We start from the raw sequence: 10168 nt of genomic DNA, 5'->3' as shown, positions 1-10168 counted from the left end.
TGGTGAAAGATACTGGATGCATGCATGGATTATTGTATTCGTTTGGTCTAGAAACTGATCACGTATGGCAGTGTCTAAACTGACTAACATAAGCCCTGTGTAGCCTTAACTGTGACACAGATGGGTTACAACAGAGGAAACGTTACGCCCACATTTACAATTTTCTTGTGGATAAATTGTCACTTGTTGTTTGATCCCTTTTGTACTGCAGAGCTTTTATTACAGTGTGAAAACATGTTTGTTAAGTAGAGGACAACACAAGTACTGAAATGGGAAGACAGTGAAAGAACTTTTTCACAAAAAGATAAGTAAGATATAAAAAAGAGCCAAGAGAAAAATGAATTCAATTCTGTGCTGTGTAGAGTAAAGAGTTTAATAAGAATGACATGAGAAGGCACTGATACAATGTAAAACATGCACAGAAAAGTATTCACTTTTCCTTCAATAAAGTCTTTTTTTAAATTTAAAGCATTATACATTTCATATCAGAAACATGGACGGCCGCTGTCTCCGTTAAAGACTATTAAACTACAAAAGATTAAGTTCCAAACTGAAAATAAATGCAAATAAAAATATGTCTGTTAGCTGTTTTATATCAGCGAAGATTTAAGGATTTTTTTTTTTAACTGCTAACCTAAAACAAGTTCTATTGTGTCCCAAAAACAAGTCTTAAAGACCAATTCATTCATTTCTGACACCTGTTAAATAAATATGACACACTTGCAAAATGTGTTAATAATTAGCAACAAGTCTGCTTCACCTTTTGTACTATGGATTGATTACACATGAAGAGAGTTGCTGTCATAATGACTGAATGTACGTCGGATGCTCATTTTGCCAATTTTACCCTTAAATCAACAATTTCATTGGGATTGGGCAAGAGTGAAAGGGAAATGGGTCTGAAAGAACGATCTTTAACCCACAACAATCCCAGGTTTAGCAATGATCCAGATAAGGTTCAGATTAGGTTCACTGGAGTACAAACCTTGTGTGTGTGTATAGGATTAAATGACTGTTTATGGAAAAACAAAACTTACAGAAAGTGATAACTTTCTGTTGCACAGAATAATGTTTCTACAGGACATTGTGTGATAGTAAACCAAAAAAACTGTGTTTGTTGAAGAACATAAAAACACAAGCAAATATTCAGCAGTAACATAAAACATACCTGCACATTTGGCAGGTAAATTTTATATATGGAAGTACGTTGATATGCAACGTTTCTGGATGCACTGTATTAATTATAGGATAATTAAATTAGAAAGGCTCCAACCAGCAAGTAGTGCTTAATAAGCTGGGGGATGTCTGGGACAGTATCAAGTGGACAAACTGTTCAGGTCCCATGAACAGTAGCATTCAGTTTAACTTCACGATAAAAAACCCTCCAATCTTCAAGTATCATTGTTTATAATATAACTAAGCACTGGTTAAACTTTTGGTAAAAGGAAAAAAAAAGCTATATTGCAAAAAACTACAGTATTATAGTAGCAGCAGGGAACTAACTGTTTTGATAAGTGCTATCGTCTCTAAATAGGCTAATAATATTGGATATTTGAAGTTTGGTAACAGAAACAACACGTCAGAATCCAGCTAGTTTATCCCCCACATCTATCATTTTTGTGTGAAGACAAACTTAAGTTTCGCCTCAATGCCTTGTAATGACTGTTCTCTTTTTAACGCACGTTTCTTCCACTCTTCATTAGAATATCAATGACTTTAGTGAGGACTGTGCGATGCAGTATATCTGAACCGTCCTTGACTCAGACGACTTGGTTCAATCCCCTGTGATAGTATTTGCCCGGCACTAAAATACTAAATTCACTCCAAATAATCTGCAATTCATTCTGGTGAATACCATCAACCTGATTTCAAGACCACCCCTCCCAAACCTCATACACCCTCCAGCAAAGGCGAATGCTACCTTAGACAAAAAGCGTCTGTCTTTTCTGCTGACAGCAATCACACTTTGGCTTCTGAATATTGTCAACCCTGAGTTTCCTGTTTTGATTAGACATTTTCTTTGACTTAATTAAACTGTCAGTATGTCACCACAAAAAAAAAAAAAAGATAAAATGGTCATGTTTGCACAACATTCTATACTCAAAGTTGTTCACAATGCGAGTGCAGTTTTGCTAATTTATTAAAACTCAACAAATGTATTCAGACTTTCAAATTTGGTTCCACTTTACTGTGGTCAGATGCATCCTGTTGGTCTATTATTAGGATTCATCTGGAGTCCAACCGAAGTTCACCTGGATATGCTTAACATTCAGTTATGATAAACAAATTTATATGCGTAGAGAACAACTGAATACTTTTGTAAATGACATTTCAGGTTTTGATTTTTAATAAATTAGGAAAGAAATCTAATAACTTGCACTGCAAGAATACCAGTTTTATCAGTTTTAAAATTAAATCTACAACCCACGTACAAAAAGTGAATGGTTGGAAATTCTTATAAAAGGAAGTGTATAGATCCAGTGGCCACTTGGCAAATGTGAAGTGAGCACAAAGTGCAACTGTAAAGGAAGGTTTAGGATTTTCCGAGAAACTTGAGTAATTTTTATGCCAATGACTTTGCCTCTGGGTTACTAGATGTTTTCCTGCATTACATCGTGTACCAGAATGTTTTCTACCCAAACTGATGCCAGGGACATGTGTTTACACTTTTAAAGTCCATCTAAGACTCATGAGACTTCAGTGACAGCACTTACCTACAACAATTATGAATTGTTCTCCTGAACTGCAGCAGTCACATGATCTACTGGCTTTTTTTTCCCCCTCTCTTTCTTGCTGTTACAGAATGAATAAGAATTGCAGTCCAAGGCAAGTTTTGTTGGACTTCACATGAGGAGGCACACAATGCATGAACCAAAGTACACCTACATGAAAACGGCAGATTATAAGGAAAATATTCTAAACACAAATGCGTAACCAGTAATCCCAAAGCACAACTTCCAATATCCTTGCGCCATAGCAGTCAAAGGACTATCAGGCTGAAGAAAAGGAGAAAAAAAAAAAAGTTAAATGTATCTTTTAAAAGATACATTTTTAAATAAGCAGACTCTATTTAACTAGTGTGATCAATGAAGTGTTATAAGTCTTAGATGAACTTTGAAGTGCATTACTTCCACAGATCGAGGGCTGTGCAATGTGGTCCTCATTTCGTACAGTGTGGTCTTGTTTTCGGTGGAAACTTTAGGAAACTGTGAAAAGCTGGAAAACTTTAAGCAACCAAGAGTCTCAGTCAGATGTATTTAAAAAAAAAGTCAAGACCAGCTTGGAATACCCTGAACTATTCCAATAAAGTACTACATTCAGTACTGGCCCACCAGGTTATTTGAATGGGAAAAAACAACAACAACATAATCTTGGTCGTAACTTAAAAACCATTGTTAATGAGAAGATTGTATGAGTTAATGGTTCTTAATCCCGTTGCAATAGTAAAAGGTGACATTCAAATGTCAAAATACCTGATGCAGTATAAAAAGATTCACAGCATATAAATGTGTACAGTATAGGCACTACATTGACAAAGGCACTGCCGTTTGGATATCTGAAGGCTGCAAAATGTATACAGCATATCTACTGGTGTTTGATCGATCAAAGCTTATCTATTAATTATAAAAAAAATAATTGACACTACTTAAATACATCCTGAAATGTAACCAATTTCACCTTTTTAAAAAGTCATTTGCTAACTGTTCTACAGCTATCATACATACAGCAACTTCTTGATTACTGTAACACTTCCACGTACATGGGATCAAAGCACTACATAATATAGATAGATAGACAAATGGGCTTTTTTATTGTTTGGTGTCACAATCTCCATTGGGAGCAGAGAGGCTTTGGGTGTAGTGGACAGCGTCTGCAATGGTAAAGAATATCATTTTGTTGTCTACTGTACCCCCTTGTTTTTTGTCTGGGTAATATCCCCCTCTGTCCAGAATGTCCAGTACTGAGATATTACAGTGAGCCAGAACAACCCTGACCCCAAGTTCTTCATAATCTCTTCGAACCTCTTTCAGAGCGTTCACTCCAGCGGTATCTAGAAACACGACAGCACTGCAGTCTATCACTATGCTGTGCAAGCTGCGGGAGGCTTTTTCATTGAGCATCAAAGTGACATTGGCAGTAGCTTCAATTTCTTCTTCTTTATGTGCATCCTCTTTATCTGAATTCATATTTGAGCATCCAGTGACCTCTTTCTGTTGTTTGCTCTTCTTCTTGAACTTTATGCGCATTGATTTCTCCTTCACAGGGTCAAGTCCTACACACTTGTAGAGAGATTTTTTGAACAAGCTCTGATTGGCGTAATAAATTGGAGCCTCATACCTGAAAACAGCCAACCCAGGATGTGTTTCAAGTCCGTGGTAAGACAACAGGTCTTCGTAATGCTCCCTCGTTGTGGCCCGACCCAGCTCCAGGACCTGGACTTGCTGGGTTCGCCCCAGGATGCAGAAGACTGACACCAAAACCCCTACAAGGAGACCTAGCTCTGTGTTGACCATTGCTGAGCTTGCCATGGTTATCAACCAGATGGAGGTATCAACACGACTGACACGCCACATTCTGGGAATGTCTGTGAACTTTCGTAGAGCACCACGGAGGTTGACCACGATGATGGCGGCCAGCACACACCTGGAACAAAAAAAAGGGGAAAGGGGTCAAGGGTCAAACATGCTTCCTGAGGAAAAGAGACTGAGCGAAAAGAAGGAGAAATAATTACACAATAAGGAGCAAAGAAAAAAAATCTGTCCCTGGCTGATGATTGACTGTATTGATGACATACTATATGATCATTGAAGAACTGAGGACACCAACAGTCCAGATGCAAATCATTACCAGTCGTCAGCTCAAATGCTAATCAATGAACCGTTATCAAGGTTTACTCAAGTCTTCAAACGTCTCCCAATCTTTGTGGCTTGACATTGAGTTTGTTTTTAAAAATCCTTTTTTATCATAAAATGTTTGTATTTGGTGAGTTCTCATTCCATAATTTATTCTTAAAAACAGAATGGAAATCAAAGCTCTTTTTTTTTTATTTTTTTTTTTCATTAAATGTTTTTGTCTAAAGGTATTCAAACTAGTCCAGCCTGGTCAGCATTAACCCTGAACTATAACCATAAGGTTATCTGTCATTGTTTGTCTACCCTTGAAATTTCTTTTCATGCTCAATCACAAGAACAACAAGCAGATGTTAAACTATAAACCACAATGAAATTTCTTAAATCTTTCAAGTTGTATATGTTTGAACCTTATTTTAAGCCTTAAATGGATAAAGTTCTACTTGAAACTAAATTAAATCGAGTTGCCATAATAATGTGTTGATGTGTAAGTGGGTAAGCTGGTTGTGTGGTGGAATTCTAATCTTGATTTTTGGTTAGCCTTAAATGTTGACCTAGAGTTAGCCTTGGTTGGGACTGAATAAAGACTCTGTTATGTTGGAAAGTTGATATTAGTTAGAAAATACGAACAATCATCTTTGGAGAGCATGTAGGTTGTTGTTCCAGCGATCAGAATTGAGAAATTGCTCACTAATTTCAAGATTAATATGCAGTTGAAGTGAGTGACAAGGTTTATTACATTGATTGCTAATCAAAATTCTGGTATGCTTACTTCTGAAGGGAATAGAAGAGTGGAGAGATGACCAGAAGCACCAGCAGCAGGACGACGGCACTGACCAGCCCGGACATCTGAGTGTGGCACCCTGTTGACTCCTTAACAAGAGTCTTAGTTAAAGCTGCGCTGGTGGAGAAACAAAGGAAAAAAGACGGCAAGATGTTGCAGAAGCCAATGGCATACATCTCCTGGTTTGCATCCACTGTGTAGCCATGCTTCTTGGCAAACAATTCAGACAGCGAGACCGTGATGGCAAATCCCACAATAGCGATGGAGAAGGCGTCAACAGCCACGTTGGGGATAAGGGACCACGCGGGCAACCGGGGAGGGAGAAAGCCTGTGGGGATGTCACCAGCCACACCTGATCCATACTCGGTGTTGAAGTGGCCGAAGTGAGAAGCCAGAGTTGCAATTATCACCACAAAGAGCTCAAAGGGAATTGGTGCCTAGGTAAGGACAAGACCAAACACACATTACACAGAAGGACTGCATAGTTTAGGTCATCTGTTCATGTATACAATTCAAATGTTTGACATACAAAAAGGGCACAAAGTCCATGGACTTCAGGGTAGAATAGAATTTAGAGGCCAATGTGACTTGAGGAAGCCTACTGAACCAAACCAAAAACCATGACCCCAGAACCATTATATTTTGTGAAATGTTGTGAACGTTCCATCACTAATTTAGCGTTATTTACCTTCAGCTTGGCTTTGAAGCGCTCGTTAAATTCCTTGGTAGGAATTAGTATCAGCAAACACACCAAACTGGTCACCAAGTCACAAATGTTAGTATCTGCCAGGTTGATGAGCAGGCTGGACCAGGTCTTGAATAGAGTAAACCAGCCCTGGGGCCTGGGGATCTTCAGACCCAGAAGGTACTTGATCTGGGAAGTGAGGATTGTCAGGGAGGCTCCTGTAGCGAAGCCACTGAGAAGGGAGTCGGAGAGGTAGACTGAGATGAAGCCTACCTGGAAAAGGCCCATTAGCACCTGAGAGAAAGAGATACACAGGCATAAGTTGGCAGGTTTCAAATTAAGTTTATAGTGTTTTTCTACCTAAGTAGTAGCCCTCATACTTAACTTGACATCGGGGAGAAAAATCAAAGCACTTGGTTACACTAGCAAGTAATAATGCGTGTCCAGTGCATAAGATTGCTCCTGTTCTCTTACCTGGTAAACTCCGGCAGTAAAGGTAAGTGTAGCCGCCACCGTGATCGCATAGCAGCTTCTGTCACACTCCAGCCCGAGACTGCCGTTCCCCTGGCCAGCAAACAGGACAGTGCTGTTGTCACTTCCGACGCTACTGCTTTCTGTGAGGAACCCTGCCAAAGCTAATTCCCTGTCCACAACTTGGCCCACAAGCAGACAGAGCACCCCAAAAATTCCCACTGAGATGTGTCTGGAAGTGCCTAGCAAGGCATAAATAATAGAGGAGAAGAACGACGTATAGAGACCATAAATGGGGTCCTGGCTAGCTAATAAGGAGTAGGCTATGGACTGGGGGACCAACAGTGTTCCAACAATCAGTCCTGACATTGCGTCGCCTAGAAGCCAGTCCCTGAGCCTGTAGTGTGGTAGCCATTTAAGGATTGGAAAGAAGCCTAGTATTCTGGATTTTGCCTCCGCCGGTGTGCACAAGCAGTGTTTCTTCAGCCGATGTGACGCCACAGTCTGCCAGCTTTTTCCTGCGTCTTTTGGAACTCTTTCCAGAATGAGTGGCTGCTGCTGGCCACTCTCTGCTCCTTCTTCAGTCGCTCCATAGCAGTCATTGCCATGATTCATGGTTGAGACCTGTGGTGTGGTAGAACAAAAATTAAGTTTACATAATCTAAAATGTACAGTATATTAACCCAGGTACTAGGTTTGGTGCTTTATTCAGTCAAAGCCAATAAACATTTAAAGTACTGCTGGAAAAAGGCATTGATCTGACAGGATCTGACAGGAAGAATCATACCTCCTGAACGTTGTGCAGGTCTAATCTGCAGCTAATCTGCAGCTACAACGTTTGAGCTTATTGCTGCCAAAGGTTATTCAACTAGTTATTAAATAAAAGGTTTCCCTTTTTTTTTTTCCACCAACCCTTTGAATGTTAACACGCAATTTTATCACTGCCTTAACTGAACACACCAATTAAACACGGTTTGTACTTGTGACTTAAAATGTGATCTGATCTGATTTTTATCTAAGATCATGCAGAAAATCCTGTTATTGTTTACTTATATTATTCTCTCATTATTATCCATAAAAAAAGCAGCCCGTGGGATTTAAAAGTGAATATACTTTTTCTTGCGAAACTTTAAAATTGGCAGCTCACTACATATAACACTTGTAGTGTGGCTGTGAAGAACTACTGAATGATTAATGTTCATATTCGTGACTTTTTGCTGAGCCAAAGTTCCTCATCCTCATCTTACATCACAAAAAAAGATGAAGACTTTTTAATTCTGCAATTCACTGTGACAATTAAGGAGACACTAGCTCTGTTCCTTTAGTAAGTATCAGTACTAAAATAAAAGTTATTACCACATGCGCACCTTTGACCACTCAGGTCAATATATATACTGTGACCAGGTTTGAGCTGCTGACTGACTGGATCTTTACTTATAGTGAATTTCTGACACCTTTTAAATTAATCATGCTTTGGTTGTTAAATCATTTTTAACAACCAAAGCCAAAACAAACGTTTTATCATACTTTTTTAACCGGGTTGATCATGTTTAACGCTATAGATCTTATACTCAGGACATTAAAAAAAAAAAAAAAGTTTATAATGGGACACCAACTGAGAACGCGTCATGTGGCTCTGGCATTAACAATTACTTCCCTGCAAACCAATTAGTGGTATTTATGCATTCTCCAAATAACAGCGTTAATGGGATTACGGGAACCTTGTTCTTTTTCTCAACGAGTTAACGAGATTATTGGTTATGCAGACACGCAATATGCCGGTAACTGGAAGCGCAGTTGGTGTCAAGCGTCCCATTCGTGTGAGGGGGTCAAAAAAAAACAACAACTTCTGCTTGGAAACATTTTAGCGATAACAAATTCTTATTTCAGTAAATGTGTCCAGAACAGTCCGACCAGCTAACTCTCTCCGGGGAGCTGTGAATGGGAAACATTGTACCGAAGTGTCAACGTGGACACGACTTGACACTTTAGTTCCGTAAGTTAAGTTGTGTCTGTCGCAGACGTACAAACCACCAAATGTAAATTTAACAACTTAAGTTACTGACCTGAGCGCCAAGCAGTCGCTGTTAAAAACATCCGATCCGAGCTCGTCTTCCGATAGTGAACTTTCTTTCCGCTTCATATTTCTTTTACACAAGCCTGTTGTTCCGTGCGTGATGACGTTTCACGAAACGTGCGGCCACGTCACATGATCTGTCGAAACAAAGCTGAGCTGTGTAGGAAAATGTATCACGTTGTAGCAAAAATAGGACTTATGATGATGACACTAATTATGAAAATGATATCTATAGAAATAAGACTATTACAGTAACACAACAAGGGGATTATTTACAGTGTCATATTTGAGTCCAAGCTGTGCAACAGCTAAATATCACAGTTTTCCATATTCATGACTGACTGAATCCAAAACTAAAAGCCTAAACTCCTAAACCTTTGCAACACTTGAAAAGCAGAACTATGGAAAACATCCATATGTGTTTATTTTACAGTTTTCTTTAGTTTACAATTCACAGCTAGTGAATAACTAGCTATTCTCAACCCCCATGTATTAAAGTCTAAGTTAATCATTTAATTTATAATTAATAACCACAATAACTGTCCAAAAGATAAAAAATTATATCCTATTGTGGAGCATCCACATTGCCCATGCTGATATGCTTCATGCCGGTGATTGGCGTTTAAAAAAATGACACCACACGTGAAAACATAAACTGTTAAGATCAGCTGTACGGTATTTTATGATATTTGCAGCAGTGGTATACAGTTTGTTATTCTCTCTGAGATTCCTTAAAAGTTGTGTAAAGGTTCATCACCAGAATATGTAGACATATGACATAGAATGAGCTATAGAAAATTCAAGTGGGAAGAGCTGTGGATAACCTATAATAAAGATCCTCAAGATATGATGATGTTTCAGAGCATCTAAGGTGAATGTAAGTTGTCCCACATGAAGACCTGTTGACAATACAAGCTGCCATGGTCACAATTGAAAAAAAAAAAAAAAGTATATTTAGACTTTTCTAAATATTATCTATTAATTTCCAGTCTGACACTGGAAAATGTGAGTGTTGGCCAGCTGCACTTATGTTTTACACATTGTCCCAACTTTTTTGGAATTGGGGTTGTATTACATATACATATTAATTTCACGACTTTGCAGTAAACCTCTTAAATGTTAATTATATCTTAGAGCGAGACAGTGGTTGTGTCGCTGAACAATGGGAGGGATTGTAATCTCAGTATTGTAATTGGATGCAGGCTTATGTCCACACATGACCATTTAAAACCATCCTGGTAATCCCTTCTCTTTTCACAGACACCTGCCGAGTTGGTTAGCAAGATAGAAGGATTGAACGC

At 38.7% G+C, this 10168-nt stretch overlaps 1 protein-coding gene across 1 annotated transcript; it reads right to left on the bottom strand.

The window, feature by feature from the left end:
• Positions 1-359: 359 nt before the first annotated feature.
• slc26a2 (solute carrier family 26 member 2) lies at positions 360-8991 on the bottom strand. Its single transcript, XM_067519065.1, has 5 exons — positions 8857-8991; positions 6794-7414; positions 6323-6613; positions 5623-6071; positions 360-4644 (listed from the first exon to the last, which is right to left on the bottom strand). Exons 2-5 carry the CDS (start codon positions 7403-7405, stop codon positions 3810-3812), a joined length of 2187 nt encoding a protein of 728 aa, XP_067375166.1. The 5' UTR covers positions 7406-7414; positions 8857-8991; the 3' UTR covers positions 360-3809.
• Positions 8992-10168: the final 1177 nt, after the last annotated feature.

The sequence above is a fragment of the Channa argus genome, chromosome 10, assembly GCF_033026475.1.
Source record: "Channa argus isolate prfri chromosome 10, Channa argus male v1.0, whole genome shotgun sequence".
Lineage (NCBI taxonomy): Eukaryota > Metazoa > Chordata > Actinopteri > Anabantiformes > Channidae > Channa > Channa argus.
This window is presented reverse-complemented; position numbering and strand designations above follow the sequence as displayed.

Coding starts and splice junctions, on each gene's coding strand:
- slc26a2 (XM_067519065.1), bottom strand. CDS start 7,405: ATGAATCATGGCAATGACTGCTATGGAGCGACTGAAGAAGGAGCAGAG. Junction 6,614..6,793: donor TTACTGCCGGAGTTTACCAG/GTAAGAGAACAG, acceptor TCTTTCTCTCAG/GTGCTAATGGGCCTTTTCCA. Junction 4,645..5,622: donor CTCTTCTATTCCCTTCAGAA/GTAAGCATACCA, acceptor TTTTTGTTCCAG/GTGTGTGCTGGCCGCCATCA.